Source organism: Centroberyx affinis, unplaced genomic scaffold (assembly GCF_046629955.1).
Source record: "Centroberyx affinis isolate AG114_WGS23_722 - 3 ecotype Tasmania unplaced genomic scaffold, CSIRO-AGI_Caff_v1 ptg004616l_1, whole genome shotgun sequence".
Lineage (NCBI taxonomy): Eukaryota > Metazoa > Chordata > Actinopteri > Beryciformes > Berycidae > Centroberyx > Centroberyx affinis.
Genome location: NW_027282226.1, coordinates 103,288 through 120,526, shown reverse-complemented (window position 1 = coordinate 120,526; position 17,239 = coordinate 103,288). Strand labels below are relative to the sequence as shown.

Sequence of the window (17,239 nt, the reverse complement as noted above, 5' to 3'; positions counted from 1 at the left end):
ATAATCATCCCTAATATTGTCGCAATATCGATATTGAGGTATTAGGTCAAAAATATTGTGATATTTGATTTTGTCCATATCGTCCAGCCCTAATGGCCCCCATAGTGGAACATGGCCAAACTATGCCTATAGCCCTCTATGAATGAACTTTGGTTCTACTGGGTGACACATCTTCTAAAGGAACAAATTCCCTTCAAGAAATTTGACAGTTGAATGCTGCCTTGCTTCCAGGCAAAAGCACATACCAGGTAGAACATTTTACAATTTTGGAATTGTTTCACACTTGCCGCTGCTCCCCAGCCAGTTTGGCTAGGACCAGGCAACGCGACGCTCCACAGGCTATTTAAAAGTTTAAATTCAATTCAAATAAGCGCAACTTGGTGTGCTGTACCTATGCCGAACTGAAAAGTGGATTCTAGTCATTTGTAAAAGGCCTCAAGTCGTGTTTTCCGAGGTGTGTGCCTTCGCCGAAGAGCAAAGCAACATTAAACTGTCAGATTAGTGAATGGAGTTCAGTGTGTCGTTCTCTCCATATTAAAGAAAGGCATGTACCGGGGCTCAGTGGCATGTAACCTACCTTCTGACATTGGCAACCACGTGAATGTCACTTATATGCAAGATTAACCTGCATAAAACAAACCAACAATTGTTTGTATGTATCTCTCTAATTTTCTCAAGCATTATTAAATGTACTTAAGCCGAATTCAACTAGCTACTTTCATGTTAATATATTTACAGCAGCTCCTCTGACTTTACTACAGGTTTGGCCAAGGAGATTGACAGGAGGGGGGAGGCCGATTTGTGTAAAGCTTTTACGACAACACGGTGCCGTTTCCGGCAGAAACATTTCGACACGAGCGGAGAAGACATGAGAGGTCAAAAGTTATGATCCTAATCTATAACAGAAACGGTACATAACACAGAAACATGGTGAGTTGGACTTCAGGGTTACCGGCTGGATGGATAATGCCAAAGTCGCTGCATGCTCATGAGTTTACCGGCTAGCTCGTTAACGTTAGCTGGCTAATATTAGCTTTAGCGTTACCTTTGTCAAAATGTGCATGACCCTCTTCTTGACGTGACCGAAGGAAATGTAACATTCCATTAGTTGGACTAGCCAGACACTAAACTCCATAGTATTGTTTTAAAATAACCGCAGTGTGTTATAGCTAAAACTGTTAGGCTGCCCGGCTTAGCTAATGTTAGCTAAGCCAGTGGTGTGCTGTTTGTTTACATTACAGTCAGGACATGTAACTAGCAGGTACTGGGGATTTTCATTACATCCAAGTAATTCTCACTCTCTGTCTCTCTCTCGTGCACAGGCCAGTTCCATGGTGGCTGTGGGACTGGCACTAGCTGCAGCAGGATTTGCAGGTAAATAACTAAAGGGACATTAGTCACATGCAGCATGCTGACAGTTCTGTCGTTAGCCCTGTCAGACCATGTCAGAATTTAAGCTCTACTGTGAAGTCTCTTCTGTACAGCTGCGTTTAGCTGGCCCCACATGAACTGAACTGCTGTATGTGTGTGTTGAGGTGGCTTTACCCTCCAGTACATCTCTGGTTGCACGCTTCTCCTCTGTCTTCCCAGGTCGCTATGCCATGCAGGCCATGAAACACATGGAGCCTCAGGTGAAACAGGCCCTTCAGAGCTTCCCCAAGACGGTAAGGTGGAAAACACACACACACACTCAATATTTCTCTGAGTGGTAATTCAGGGAAGTTCACTTACCATAATTCACCAGCCACTTTAACTAGTGGCAGGAGTGAATTTCTCACCTGGGTGACAGAGCAGAGTTGTGTGACTGTGTGTTTGTGTGTTGTTGCAGGCTTTTGGTGGAGGATACTATAAAGGTGGATTTGAACCAAAGATGAACAAGAGAGAAGCTGCACTGGTTTTAGGTGTCAGGTATGCAGACACTCCACCCACACCCCTACCACCACCACAGAAGGAAATGAGAATATTAATACTACTACTACTACTACTAATAATCCACTTTTGTTCCATTTCTCTGTCTTCCAGTCCCACAGCCAACAAGAATAAGATCAGAGAAGCCCACAGAAAACTGATGATCCTAAACCACCCAGACAGAGGTAAACCAAAGCCTTGATCCACTTTGAAATCGAGTCCCCATCGGTTCCCAGTGCTTTCCGATAGAGGCTGTAGGCCAGTGGTTCTCAACGTGAGGTCCAGGGACCACCAGGGGTCCTTGAGGGGTTTCCAGGGGGTCCCCAGCAAATTGATGAATTGTTAAACTTCATTATTTCATTTACAAGAAGTGAACACAATTAGAGAATGTAGAAGAATGACTGTTTTGATCATAGTTTCTCTGTTATCTCTCTACCTACAGTACAGATAGTCATGGAATTCTGGACAAAATCATATCTAACAATAAAAAATATTCTCAGAGACAAAATCTCATCAAATGGGGGTCTGTGGCTCTAATGTGGACTAAATAAGGGGTCCTTGATATGAAAAAGGTTGAGAATCACTGCTGTAGGCTAACAGTGAAGCGCTCAACAGACTGATGTAGCCAGGAAGCAAAATACAGTTCTGGTCAAACTTTGCCTTATGTTGCTTTGCAGGGGATTGTAGTTTCAGAAAGTACAATCTGTCATGATTGATTGTCATGTGTGTGATCTCCCAGGTGGCTCTCCCTACCTGGCCGCAAAGATAAATGAAGCGAAGGATCTGATGGACGAGGATCTGATGGACGGCCAGTCTAAGAAATAGAAGTGAAGATGCTGCTGATGAAGTCGATGTGGTTTCACACTGTTGATCAAGTCTTTTCTAACTCTTGATTGTGCCCAAATAAATCATTTGTTGTACAATCTGTTGGTGGCTGCTTTTTTTCTTCTACATACTGTGATTTTATGTGTATTTCATGGGAATCGCTACTGTTTTGGGGGTTTGATCCCCACAGATTTGTCATTAAGTGAGCCAGAGACAGTTGGGTTTTAGATCTAGATGGAAGATCAAGTTTATTTAAGAACTACCTGCATACAAAACATATTGCACATCAACCAACCAGAACGATCCTTTAAAAAAAACAAACGTACTGTAGTCGACCCAACAAAAACACTTGGGAAGTCACAACTCTCAGTAGTCCAAATTGTCACCAGCCTAAAAAAACGCCTTATTAACGCCAGTTTTTAGTGTCAAGAAAAAGAAGACGGCTTCTTTTGTTTATTTCTTTTTTTTTTTTTAAATACTGTACATATTTTTTTTTTTTTTTAAATAAATAAACCAAATAAATCTCCTTCCGTCGTGAAACAGTCATGACCAGTCTCCAGCCAGCCAGTCTGTGGAAGAACCATGAAAATGACATCATCGTCACCTGGGCTCGGTTTTCCAGAAGCATCTCAACGCCAGGGTCGTCTTTGCCCGAACAAAAGGGATCTTTGCAGTAGAGGACATGTCATCCCCCCATGTTAATACAAAACATGCCTCATATCCCACCTGTTAAAAGCTGATTTTTGTGAGGGGGGGGGGATGATGGTAAGCAGCACTTTGCCTCCCCATCACCCTTCTTGTTAAATGTGAACAAATTGCCCTATGTTAACGCACTGAGATGTTCTGGGGAAACCCGGCCCTGACGGCTACATCTCTGTCCAGCGCTAAACAGTGACACACCAGTTTCCGGACTTTGAACTACAATTACTCTAACGGAAAAAGGTTACGATTCAGTGCAAAGAAAAACAACTCCTCTATTGTTTCTTTTCCAGACACGCTGTAAGAACATTTCCTCCTATAATAGAAGTGGTTGCATATTGAAAAAAAACAAGTCAACAGAAAGCAGCTAACGTCAAACTCCTGAACAGATATATAAAGGATAACTGGACTCATCTTTTTTTTCCCCGCCCAAAAAAAATACAATAAGAAACAGACACACCTGATTTTTTGAAAAGATATGCCATTGAAATCCTTTCAGGGTCTTCCGGCGTTTGCTTCGGCCTGCTTGCGGTGCCGGTAAGGGAGGAGTTAGCACTTGGAGCCAATTCGTCTGGTTCAAATGTGGCAGGCAAGGGCGATCAAGTAACGCAGAAACGAGTGAAGGGATTTCACATGGTGTGCGGAGCCAGGCAACGACATGTCGAATCTACTCTCAAGGCACAACAGCTGATCACATGTATGTTAGACATACTTGGGTTTCCACCAAACCGACCGACACTGTGGTACTGTTCATGCAGAATATTGAAATTACAAACGACTTTTGATGCACAAAATACATCCTGGAAAAAAAAAAAAAAGTTTCTGGAAGCATCTTTCGGTCGGCCCACCGGGTAAAAGGTGGACATTTATCAGCTCTAAAACCCTGCCATGATATTCTTTTTTTTTGTTTAAGAAAAAAGAACTACTGCATTAATACCACAGTATGGGTTTGAGTGGAATCCCTGTCTGCAGTTTTTTTAAATCCTGCATTCAGTCCGACCCCTCCCTGAGCTCTCTGTGGAGAGGGGACTGAAAAGTGCAGCAAAGTAGAGATATCTGCAAGTCTGTGTGTGTGTGTGTGTGTGTGTGTGTGTGTGTTTGACTATCTTTGGCAAGCTCATAGAAGAAGAACTATTGTAAAAACGGTAGTAAAATGAATGGAGTTGGACAGAGCCTGTCGGGGAGGGTGGTGGGGGGCTAGGGGCAGACCTCGGCAAAATACGCTAGTTGAACGGGTTTGAAATATTTGAAAAAATTTTAAAAAAGAAAGAACAGTGCTTGTATTTTTTTTTTTGATGTAAAGTTTCACTTTTGAGGCTGCTCAAGTGATAGGGAGGTTTTAAATCAAGCGCACCCCGAAGAGGTTCAAATATTTGAAACCGTTGCTTTTTGCCCGGGTCTGATTAGGAGAGTCCGTTGACGACAGGTTCTGGGTTGGAATCCCCCTGGTAGGAGACTTTGGCAGGCCTCTCGGCGGAAGACCTGGGATCTGTGGCGGCACCGCTGCTGCCGTCGCCGTCACCGTCGCCGTTGCCGTCACCTTCGCCGTTGCCGGCCGCGTCGCTGGGGCCGTTGGCGGTCGCCGGGGCGGACGGCGGGCTGTGCTCGGCGATGGCGTCCACCTGGCCCTGGAGAGAGAGGCGGGAGATACGGAGCAGAGTGGAGGGGTTAGAAAATAATACACTGCTATCATATCCACTTGTGCTTTAGGAAAACCTTCTAAGTCTAATTTTGGTGTATTTCAGTTTGTATAGCACTTTGCATAGCATTTTGAGGGAAAAGAAAAACAGAAGAAAGCAGCCTACAACCTCCATTTCTCAATACATGACACGTAGCAGTGAGCGATGTACTAACCATATCCTTCTTGTTTTTCTTGGTGTCCTTGGTGGTCTTCTGTCGGCTCTGAGACTCAGCCCTGGATATGTAGTCGGCCACTGTCACTGGACAGGCAATGCAGAAGAGAAAACAAGCGGTCAATGCAGTGTCTGGTTTATTCAACTAGGGGCCGGGACCCAAAAAACTGTCTTCTGTCGGTTCACTGATGCTTTTTTTTTTTTCATTTGAACGGCTCCCAGAGTAACAGAAAACACACTCCAGATTAATGAACACACCGGCACTTCAAAGCTTGCACTGCAGTGGGTGTGAAGACTGTGCTGGTCGAAAATATTAAAAATCACCCTCCCAAACATTGCCATGGAGAAATGCTCAACACTGAAAAAGAAGAGCTGGTATTAAATCACCAGTTATCAACAACCATTGGATAAGACTGTGGAGATAACATGGCTACTACTGAAACTGTCTTTGACTATCTAGGTGTCAGACACAACACTGTACAGTGACTGGAGGCCTTGTGCATCTGTCAGTGAAGAGTCAACACAACATAACAGAAACGTACATTATAGTCAAGATGTACTATGCAGCTCAAACCAGGACATACTGGAGTGTATGACAGCCTGACAACATGGAAACAAACTGTACACAAATAAGCTGTAGGCTAGTTATTAGTGAATGAGTGCTGTGCCTGTGAAATAAAACAATAGTCGTTAATGAACATACTTTCCAATCGCACAACAAACCAGTGGAGGCACATCATATGCCAATGTAAAAAAATTCAACAAAACACATTAATGTAGTAGTATGCTGGTGAAGAACCACATCAATCGCATCCCACACTCAATCATTTAGCACAAGCCAGCAGGACAAGCAACACTCAGTCAACAGGTAATTAAACAGCTTTTTCGGTCAATAAGTAAACGTAGTATGTTGTTGTTGTTTGTGGTGGTGTCACACAAACAAACAAACACCAGGCCTGGTGCAAAACCTTTTAGCCAAACCATTAGGAGCAGTCACTAGGGGGTGGGAGGGGGGGGGGGATACCGGTGGTTGCCGTGGTTACCTGGTTGCCTCTCCTCGGGCAGGCGGATGCGGCGGCGGCGGCTGCGGTTACGGCGCTGAGGTTTGGCTTCTGGGTCATCTAGGCGTGTCGGGCCATCGGAAAGAGAGGGATCGGGGGCTTAAGGTGGCGTTTGAACTAGAGACCTTGTCTTTGGAGTCCTGGCTTCTTTTATACTCGCTTACAATGGAAAACCAAGCACCGCGGCACATTCTGGACAGGCTCTGACAGCTGAGAACTAGCGCTTCCCTCAAGTATCTGTCCAGCACTGCTAGCTACAAGAGAGGTATTTAGTTGACCCTACAGGAGGCCACTGATGACCCACTTCCTTACTGAGTGTGTGTGTGCTTGTATACGACTCTCGGCCCTCCTGGCCGGGTCCCTGTGTAAGAGCGGCGTTATGAAACCGTCTTTTCCAAATCGTGTGACTTTCCTACCTATTCCGTTTTCGCTCATCGAGGCGTTGTCCGATTCGCTCATGCCGTCCATCAGCGTGGCGTCCTCGTCCGTCCTGCGTCGCCGGGACCGACGGCGGCGGTTGGCGGGCACGGCGGACTCGCTGGCATCCGTGTCGGCCGTCTGGTCGGTCTCTGTGTTCGTCTCCAAGGCCCCGTAACCATGGCTACCCTCATGGTCCCGAGACCCGGCTGCAGGGTTGGGGTTAGAGTCGATATATCACCGTAAGCTATTGCTCGACAAGACTTCACAAGTGAAAGGGCGTGTGCATGTGTGTGTCTGTCTCTCTATGTCCTCTGCCAGCGCATTTTTACCAGAGCTGTTGTTGTATCCTCCTCTTCCCCCTCGTCCTCTTCCTCCGGGCCCTCCTCGGCCCCTGCCGGCCCCCGGCCTCCGGCGGCTGTCTCTGTCTCTTGGTGGCCGCGGGCCCCTCTCCCTGCAAGTCAGTCAGTTGATCCAGCAATCGGTCAAAATCGCACACAAAGGCTTGACATTAACAGCAAAATGGGAAACAAGAATTGGAAAATTGTGAAAACACAGAGAAAGAAACATTTACACCTTACAGCTCAAAGATCCTACAGAACCGCTGGCACCAAATCACCAGTTACTTAGCAACAGCCATGAAGCAGGATTGTGGAGATAACATCGCTGCCATTGAACTCTTGTTTTTCAATCTCTGGGTTTGATTCCAACCCCCCCCACCCCCCACCACCCCACCCCACCCACCTGTCCTGGTCCTCCCCGGCCAGGGACCAGTCACTCAGCTCATCTCTGCGCTCTGAATCCGTCTCGGAGGCGTTGGACTGCTCCGAGTTGGTGCCTGGAGGAAAACGAGCAAACGCACAAAAGGACCACACGGGTGAGTTAGCACTGTAAACTGCACGCATTTCCACAGGCAGAAGTGTTAAACGCTGGGGTGTTTCGATCCAGCCAGTTCGGGTCCAGATTTCCCAACCCTATTAAAGCTGCGCCAGGCATCTTCGCACACCGGCAGCGAGAGGTAACTGAAAAATGTGAACTTCCAACACCCAGAAATCATTGAAGGTCGGTAAGCTGCACACAGCACGCTCATGTTAAACAAGCCTGACCCGTCTGTGACCGCTTTATACCAAAAAGGGACAAACATCGCTCTGTAGCGGCAGAAAATGTGATGTTATGATATCTGGTTTTGAAATGCGGTGCGGGGTGCCTACCGTAGCCAGAGGTGTAGTTGTGGCCTCTGCGCCCGCGGCCCCGGCCGGAGTAGGAGCGGCTGGCATGCAGAGAGGAAGAGGAGGCGGTGGCGCTGCCGTCCGTATTGTACCCTCCTCCTCCTCCTCCTCCTCCTCTCTCCCCTCTCTCCCCTCTGTCCCCTCTGTCCCCTCTGTCCCCTCTGTCCCTCTCCCTGTCGGCCGGTCGGTGGCCCTGGGTGACCTGGCGCAACTGCTCGTCGATCTGCAACCGCTCCAGACGAAGCTGCTCCACCTCCTAGAGCAAGAGGGGAGAGAGAGAGAGAGAGAGAAAGAGAGCAACAGAGAGAGAGAGTAAGAGAGAGAAAGAAAAAGTATGAAAGAAAGAAAAGAAAGCAAGCACGAAAGCAAGAAAGAAAGAAAGCAAGCACGAAAATCCAGTGCGGTCGCAATTCGTTAATGCCTTCAGCAAGTCAAGACTCTCTCCAGGAAATGTATTTGTTCTTGTTAGGGTCATGATTGGATACACACATCTACAACATATCCAATGTGCCTCGGGTTGTGTATTCTGAATCTTGCTAGGCTGTTTCCCTGTGTATATTCCCCATTCTGTCTCAGCTCTTCCTCTAGCTGCTGGCCCTCGGCAAGAAGCTGCTGCATTTCCTACACACACACGGTGCAGAACAAACACACGCACAAAGCACCAAACACACACACACAGCACAGACGGCACAAAACATGCAGACGGCACATGACACGCAAGATACATGCACACAGTACAAAATGTAGGCACAGAGCAAAATGCAAACCGCAGAACAGTTCAGTAATAGGCATGCTCATTATAGCAAACACATGTATTGAGCCAGTGGAATTAACTAGCCCAAATGTGTTTATCTAATTCATATAAAAAGATAATATTATTACTGATCAAGTTCACACATTTCCCAATCAGGTATCACTTTATTTGAGAAACTGCAAGGCCCTTTACAAAGTGGTGCTGAAATGCGTATGAGTAAATATCGATTAAATGCTTATGTATAACAGCTTTCTACAATGCGTTTCCATCGTGCCATTTCATACCGCCAATTGAATGGAACTCCATGGTGACTAAGAGGGAAATAAAAAGGCTGCCACAGATTGCCTGGAAATGGGATCTGTGGCATCGAGCGAAAGCAAAAGGATTGGCAGGCTATCGTAACACGCACACACACACACTCCCGATTCAGCACACACACACACACACACACACACACACAGAGAAGTGTCCTTACGTTGAGGTAGGAGATGTGGTACTCCAGCAAGACCTGGACGTTGCCAATGCTCTCCTTGGTGCCCACGAAGGTGAATGGGACCATTCCCTGTGTCAGCAACACACAAAAACACCACGCACAAAGTAAGTGTGGGACAAACTAGACCTAGCATTTGTGAAGTGTAAACGAATACTACAGCGGGAGGCGTCCTCGATGTTCTACAGCTTTCTAACCGTCATAGTAATAATGTAATAGCGGCAGTAGTAGTACTAGCGGGCTTACTTCTTGTCGGGGCTGCTTGTTGTCGTTGTCTCCCTCTATCCTGACCCTCACCACGCCAGACTTGTCCACGATCTCCTGGATGACCTTACCGTTCTTACCGATCACCTTGCCTAGGGAGACAGCATGGAAAACATGAGGAAATCACAAGCCTTATCCAGCGCTTTGTTCAGGCAAGCTGAGTTTCGCTTTGCGACCGCAGGAAACTCATCTTTGACTAATTACTGCTTGGCTGAAACTGCCTTTTGTATAAGAGAAAGTGACTCACAGTTCGGTGTGTGTCCCTATGAAATATATCCTATCCATTGTAAACAGTGAGGAAAAGCTGCATTACAACATGGATTGTGCCAGTCCAGTACAGAAAGTGATTGCTTGAGTCACATTCTTCAAATCTAAATGCACGAAGTGAAAATCATGAGTCATACCGCTACATATGTGTTGCTTAGGTATATAGCATTTAGCACTAAATAGCGAGGGAAAAAATAACATTTAATTATTACTGATTCAAAACATATTTCTTGATCATTTGCTTTCCTTTTCTTGATTACTATTGTGTGTTATCGCCATTTTATAAAAGAAATAAGGGTCTGCCCAAATAGAAAATTTCGTCAGTTTTAAGCTTTGGTAAGGTTTGTGCTCATGAAAAGGTAAAAAGGTACGCTCCACCGGCTCACTGTGGGGCTGAACAGGAATTCCAGGCTCAAGTAGGAATGTCTGTGTCTACATACCGACAAGGTTCCTGGGCACCTGGACAGAGTCCTCCAGAAACTCCAGGTAGCTCCTGGCCTTCTTCACCGCCTCTGCTGTCTGGAAGACAACACAGAGCCACATTAGCTGCCTTCCATTCAGACAGCTAACACACTAGCATAGTCCACAGTCAGCGTTCTTCATTGAGCATGCAACAGTCAGCTTCAGAAATCAAAGAACAATCACAATACATGGGTAAAAATCCACTGAAAATATCACAGTAAAAAAGACTTGTAAAAAAAGATGTATGGAAGCATTCAGAGTGAAAGACAGCACAATTGGAGTCTGCTCAGGAGCAGGCAAGCTGAAAGAGAACCAAGCCGTTAAACCAAGCGTGAATTACATGTATGCAATCTCTCACATACACCTCCTCCCTTCTCTATATATAGCGGTTCAAATATATCCACACTCACTCACTCAATCTTCGCTTTTTTCTCTCAACATATGTTTCTTTATACAGTATGTTCATTCATTCCCTTTCCCTGTCTCGCACATACACTCTCACTTTAACAGTCACACGCCGCCCTACCTCTCCGTAAATCCTGAAAGTGCCGGTCTCCTCATCCAGCTCGATGGCGGTGACACCAGGAACTTTCCGTGCCTGCTGGATGTTGCTGCCGTGGCTGCCGATGGCCAGCCCCATCAGGTCCGGTCGCACCATGAACTCTTCCTGGAAGGAAGACGCCAGCTGCTTGGAGCTCTAGACACACATATACACACACAGTTATTGCTATGCCCTGACGAAGGCCGTGTGTGGCCGAAACATGTTGGCTTGATTTTATCCGTTCGACCATGAAGTAGCCTTTGATTAAAGCGTTTTAATCATATGAAGAGTGCCTTGGATTCACCTTTTTTTGACAACACACACAGTTATATTCGTAAAGCCATTCCAGAAACTGCCAGATTGCCACAACATGGGCAATTTTTAAGGGTATCCTTTACTACCAACTTCTCTACCACTACTTTCTCCATTTTCACTCTGCTTCTTCTTGTTGTGGTAAACTGTCAGCTCCCTACATGGCGTGAAAGCCTGTCTCTTTTTTGTTGTAATTGGTTGGGCGATGTCATGAGCGTTCCTCTAAAACGTTCTCAACTTTAAAAAGTGCTCCACTCTGCCTACAAAGACACCAAGTGTAGTGCTTTTTCCAAAGCAGCTGCTCCCGATTAACTTTAATGTAAAAAAAACAGCTAGTGCTGGCAGTTTGAAAAAAGCAGAATAGTGTGAACGCTGTCTTAGAGTACCAAAGTATGCAACTTTATCAATATTATGAGCCATAGCAGGTGGCTCCTGATTGCTATGGTTACTAACTGCCATTCAGGTTACTAACTGACTTTCAGATTGCCACGGTGGTTACTGACTGACCTCCAGGTGTTTTGTGGCTTCCTGGTTGCGCGACATCAGCAGCAGCTTGGTCCTGATGCTGCGCAGGTGCATGTCACTCAGCAAGGTGACGCGCTTCACTGTTGCCTCATTGGTGGACTACACACGCACACACACACACACAAACGGGAAATAGGAGAAGACTTATTAGCACATGTCGAACTGTTGCCTTGTTGACTACTAGAAACTACGGAACAGATTAGTCATCCGCTGCACAAACACACTAGGCAGGACACGGCTGTTACATTATTATTAGCCTCTTTTGACTGTCTCCCCTGCCTGTGCCGAGAGCCTGTCTGAAACCACACTGACTAATCTGCTATAGGAAGTTACCACACAGAGAAAAAAATAGTTTGACCAATCGCATTAATGGGTAGTGCCCAGGAAGTAGCGACTGAACTGAGTGTGTGGGGGGGAGTGGTTGCATACCTGCGCTGACATAGTCACGTTTCCAAACAAATGCCCTGCAGTTCTTTAAAGAAAGGGACTGAATGTACACTACATGTCCCTGATATTTCTAAGGCCAAATCCAACTGGCTAGCTAATGGCCTACAGAGTTAATATCCAAATGTCACCACGGGATTAGAGCGATAGAAGAGAACGAAGCAGAGCAATACAGTCACCATGATGACTAGTTGGCTGGTCTCGGGGCAGTAGGAGATGCGACAGGCTCCCACGGCTTTTTTGAAGTCCTTATGGGCTTGCTCATTCTGGCACCTGGAATACAAGGAAAATATACTACATTAAAAGCCCCAATCATTACAACAGCTGCAAACAAAAGACTAGCCCCACCTCCAAAAGTTACACCATGGGATTGGGGAAAATTGAATGGATTTACAAAGTTCTCAATGCAAAAACAGACAAGATGTGATTCCTGTATAATCTATACATGCATATTACTAATAACTTCTCTTCTTCCTGATCATCTTCAGACCTGCAGTGTCGACATCTAACAACTTCCCCACTTAGTTTATGGTTGTTGCATATAATGTTCATTGTCGCTGTGGAGTTATGGAGGTGTTTGCTTTGAGTGTGCATCTTCTCTGGCGTTCTAGTATACATGGTTATGGTGGTAAGCGGATGTAGTTTTGTCTGTAGTTGCTGTACATACGCCTCTTGTAGATCCTGAGGAACAGGGACAGTGCACTTGTAGAAGGAGCTCTTGGTGATTGCCTTGTTGGTGTTGACCGGGCGCAGGCGCTCGAAGGTCACTATCTCGTTGTAGGTGGCGTCGCAGGCCGCATACTCGATCACATAGAACTGGATAGACACACACACAGACAGAGGTTCAGTTCTGGTTTGGCTTAAAAAAAAAAAAAAAAGTCCATTTGAATGTTCAATGGTGCTGGACTGTAAAAAGTAAATTTTTGTAAAAATGTCTTTGTATGGAGTAAGAACTTTCATAAGGAACGATACTCACATCTCCCTTCATCATGCGGACTTTAGCCAGCCACCAACCACAAGGCTCCTGCTCATTGGCTCTGGAGAAGATCTGACAGGAGAGAGAGAGAGACAGACAGAGAGAGAGAGATTACGAGACAGGCAGAGAGGGACAAAGAAAGAACGAAAGAAAGAGTGTGTGTGTGTGTGTGTGTGTGTGTCCCTCACCTCCACCTCCTCCCCCTCTCCGATCTCCTTCTTGGCATCAGCAGGAGGTGGCATCCTGACGTCATTGAAGGGCACCTGGCGTTCCGGCTGCCAACTTAAAAACAAACCAAAAAAAAAGAAAAAAACAATATTAAAAACAACAACCAATACTTTCTTCTATGACAAGTCTGACATACTCAAACGTAGGATGCCCACATGGGAAGCACCCATCATTCACTGAATTTCCCGTTGTTTCGGTTTCAGGGGATAAACAAACTGACAGTTATCTTACAAGATTTTGCACTTCATACGTGTTATGAAAGCAGCTGGAGTACAGGTGGCAGGGCAGATAGACACTCACTTGTTTTCGAAGGCAATGGTGAGAGAGTCATCGTGGATATCTCTGACAAAGCCCTGCAGGACAGACACAGACACAGGTTAGCTTACCAAGTGTATGGACAACCTACTGACAGAACGCATCACCCAGTTCAGTTCCACAAGTGGATATGACAGAAGGGATACAAACACACTTGAATCTTCATTCTTAGCTTTGTGGTGAAAATAAAAATATTAGGAGGCACATAGCATTAATTTACAACTGCTGAATGACAGGTTTTAGTACTAGAAACAATTCTTGAATCATCATACCTGGCCAATAATTCAGTCTTATTTGTTAGTGTATATTAATAATTGATGATAACTCTTATTTATGACCAAATTATTACACGTCTTTTGTACTTAATATAGAATAGCGTGGGTTTTGATCGTACTGTGTATTGCATTGGCTTCTATGATTATCTAATGACGTATCTGGAGTGGACAGCTGCCAATTCATAACACCGATCAAGTGTTACTCACTTTTTACATTCAACACAAAGCTGTAAAAATGTTTTGCTACACACCAGGTAGAAGGGCTTAGTAAAACAAGTAATCAAACCATGGACCTACCTTCACACAATGCATAAACAAAGCATGACTAAATTATTATAATGTTAATGTGGAAGAAAATTCAACATATGTATTAACAGCTGAACTGGGGTCACCTCAGGGAATGTAAGGTTTCATGGTGTATGGCCACCTCACTGTAACCCTTGTGCCATAACCTACTATGCCAGAGGTCTTGTTGTCAGAATGGCTCCTGGATGTCTCTGAGATGTCCATGGACACTCTAACTTAAGACATAACGTGTTGCTTCTACTCTACTTTGGTGACCTGTTTTAATGTCAGCACATTGTGTACGTCTTTGGAAGATACATAAAGGATTGGTTCAATCTTTCTCGTCGAAGAAGTGTATGTAGCCTCCTGCTGTGCGCATCTCTTCCTCTCATGAGACTCCTTTTAATAAATATATATTCAAGTAAGACGAACCTCTGACTCCTTCTGCAGAAGCTCGTCCAAATGTGTTGGCTACATGAAACACAATTCAGAGCCTCTGCACTTACACTTCACACAGTTGCACTGTCACTATTTCATAAGTTTGATGTGAACCGCAAAGATTGCAAAGATTGGTAGTAGCCCAAACACTGAATTGCAAAATCAAAACAGCAGGCAAAATCAATCAAAACAGAACACGCAGCACTGACACAGATACTGGTAGCACATATTGGGCCGATGACAGGCATAAAGTGGGGTGTGTCAGTAATGGACAATTTTCCCAATACTAATCTCCCATATCAAAACTCACTTATAACATGTCAGAAATCATAGCAAAGCTTCACTATATTTAAAGAGTTTAAAGCTGTCCAATAACTCCTAGATTGTTCAGAAAACGTAATAGATCAGGTTGGTGCTGTAAGTTCAGTGCCAGAATAGGTGTTGGCAGTGAACATCAGTGCATCCCTAATGATGACAACACCAAGAATGACGTGTGTATAAATGCTTTGCTACTTTTACCCAGAACAAATAAGCTCTGAGACTGGGGTAGAAAGAAACATATCGCTTGGTCAGAAAACACACCAGTCTCTCGACCATTTCCAAGGTATCCCGAAGCCAATTGGGAACCTCAAACCACCATTTCCATCTTGTTTATGTGTGTGTGGAGGGTGGGGGGGCGGGGGTGAGAGTTACATTAACTGTTAACAGAAATACAATCACACAGCGCTGCAGACTAGACTGTAGCGACTCAGGAATTCAGCTTGGGCAACTGGCAGGGTGGAGGATCGCACAGGGGCCACTCATGAATTCAGGGGCGAATGGGCAGAAAGGGGCAGCGAGGAGAAGAGCAGTATGAGGTAGAGAAGAATGAAGAGGAAATGAAAAGGAGAAAGGAAGGAATGAGTGTAGGAGAGGGGGTGAAAGGAGAAAAGAGAAGGAGAGAGGAAAGAAGTGGAGGCTAGGGGAGAAGGGAGGAGAGGAGGGGGCAGCAGGTCTAGAAATAGCTTTCAGTCCACGGTATCAGTGACCCTCTCCTGACATGACAACTGCTCAGGATTGACAAGGAACAGCTGGCTGACACATACACACACACCAAATAGTTTGGGCATGATGCAGTATCAAATAATAGCCAGCGATAGACAACCGTCTGGCAAGTTAAGATCAATGAGCGCTCCAAACTCAGCGTCACAACTAGCTACTGTTTGTATCCTAAATATCACACATTTAAAAGCTGTACAGTCAAGTATGTTTGGAATTTGTAAGAGCTGAATAAAACACAATACTGCTAACCGAATAAATAATTTACAGTTTAGCTAACAAGCGACCCGAAGTTACAAAATGTATTTGACCGACAAGCCGGCTACACAAATAGCTGTCTCAGGAGTCCAGAGAAACAGATTTGCTGCTAACGTTAACTTAGTTTGGCATCATCTATTGACGTTAACAGTTAGCCAACTAGCAATTAACATTAGCTAACTTTTAGCCCAGGACAGCGGCAACCAAATACCAAGCACACAATAACAGCCGCCATCGGTTATAAATTCCAGTTATCATAGCTATCCCCACGTTTCTTCAGCTTGGGGTTTGAAAGAATGTCGCTTACAGGTGACAGTCGGGGAGGACTTGCGAGCAATGTTAGCTAAGTTAGCTTAGCCAGCTAACTTTGGCTAGCTTAGCTAGGAGAAGCTAATGGCAAGCAGTTACCGGGCTCAACTTTTACTAACAACGGGGAGATGCTACCGTGGTCCATTAGACTTCACGTATGTGTCATGTTATAGACAATGTAGTGTTTGTAGGTGTGTGATAAGCCGGTATTTACCTTGTAATAAGCCCCGTTGGAGCCACGGACCTCCACCGCCAGTTCCTCCATATTGGACACGCAAAGCATGTTGGGATGACAGGTGCTCCTTGAAGCATCAACTTGGAAGGCTTAACAAGTAACCGTTTCGTGATAACTTTGTTATTCAAATTAAGCGATTTGCACTTTTCTATAAAACTAGTTAACAAAAAAGATCTTGACTATGTTGCCTTCGGTCTACAGCTTAACCAGCTGAAGCCTCACAGCGTGACAGCTACCGTACCATGCCAGGGGATTTTTTGTTGTTGTCATACAACATAACTGAGGATGTAGTAAAGGTTAACTTAACATGACAGACAATCAACAGAGGTATGACCCTGCCGAAGTGGAGTCCGAGGGGCTAATTTAGCCCTCCACAAAAGCAGTGGTGGAAGAAGTATTCAGATCTTTGACTTAAGTAAAAGTAGCAATATCACAGTGTAAAAATACTTTGTTACAAGTAAAAGTCCTGCATTCAAAATCTTCTTACTTAAGTCAAAGTACAAAAGTATTAGCATCAAAATATACTTAAAGTAGAAAAAGTAAAAGTAGTCATTATGCAGAATGGCCCATTTCAGAATCATATCATGTTATTGGATTATAATTATTGATGCATTAATGTGTTCATCACTTTAATGTTGCAGCTGGTAAAGGTGGAGCTAATTTTAATTACTTTATATACTTTATATATGCTGGGTAGCTTAACCTATACAAATATATCATAACTTATTAGTTGATTTATAATTTGTATTAATAATCTAAATCTGCAAAGTAACTAGTAACTAAAGGTGTCAAATAAATGTAGTGGAGTAGAAAGTACAATATTTCCCTCTG

General features: G+C 44.8%; 2 protein-coding genes across 3 annotated transcripts; one reads left to right on the top strand and one right to left on the bottom strand.

Annotated features, from left to right (window-relative positions):
- The first annotated feature begins 800 nt into the window (after positions 1-800).
- Positions 801-2,825, top strand: dnajc19 (DnaJ (Hsp40) homolog, subfamily C, member 19). The gene is made up of 6 exons (XM_071544615.1): positions 801-930; positions 1,323-1,374; positions 1,591-1,664; positions 1,829-1,908; positions 2,023-2,093; positions 2,648-2,825. Exons 1-6 carry the CDS (start codon positions 928-930, stop codon positions 2,731-2,733), a joined length of 366 nt encoding a protein of 121 aa, XP_071400716.1. The 5' UTR covers positions 801-927; the 3' UTR covers positions 2,734-2,825.
- A 1,362-nt stretch (positions 2,826-4,187) lies between these two features.
- On the bottom strand, positions 4,188-16,439 carry fxr1 (FMR1 autosomal homolog 1). 2 transcript variants are annotated; one of them, XM_071544611.1, is made up of 18 exons: positions 16,388-16,439; positions 13,556-13,608; positions 13,216-13,309; positions 13,028-13,099; positions 12,719-12,867; positions 12,231-12,324; positions 11,590-11,706; positions 10,756-10,926; positions 10,208-10,286; positions 9,483-9,592; positions 9,222-9,308; positions 7,975-8,248; positions 7,508-7,601; positions 7,096-7,217; positions 6,763-6,972; positions 6,329-6,406; positions 5,287-5,372; positions 4,188-5,060 (listed from the first exon to the last, which is right to left on the bottom strand). In XM_071544611.1, exons 1-18 carry the CDS (start codon positions 16,436-16,438, stop codon positions 4,836-4,838), a joined length of 2,166 nt encoding a protein of 721 aa, XP_071400712.1. In that variant the 5' UTR covers position 16,439; the 3' UTR covers positions 4,188-4,835. The 2 variants fall into 2 exon arrangements, with proteins under 2 accessions (XP_071400712.1, XP_071400713.1); XM_071544612.1 differs by having other exon boundaries at positions 7,096-7,211.
- Between the last annotated feature and the right edge of the window lie 800 nt (positions 16,440-17,239).

Coding starts and splice junctions, on each gene's coding strand:
- dnajc19 (XM_071544615.1), top strand. Junction 1,375..1,590: donor AGCTGCAGCAGGATTTGCAG/GTAAATAACTAA, acceptor CTGTCTTCCCAG/GTCGCTATGCCATGCAGGCC. Junction 1,909..2,022: donor GCACTGGTTTTAGGTGTCAG/GTATGCAGACAC, acceptor TCTGTCTTCCAG/TCCCACAGCCAACAAGAATA.
- fxr1 (XM_071544611.1), bottom strand. CDS start 16,438: ATGGAGGAACTGGCGGTGGAGGTCCGTGGCTCCAACGGGGCTTATTAC. Junction 13,310..13,555: donor ACCATTGCCTTCGAAAACAA/GTGAGTGTCTAT, acceptor TTTGTTTTTAAG/TTGGCAGCCGGAACGCCAGG. Junction 13,100..13,215: donor GAGAGGGGGAGGAGGTGGAG/GTGAGGGACACA, acceptor CTCTCCTGTCAG/ATCTTCTCCAGAGCCAATGA.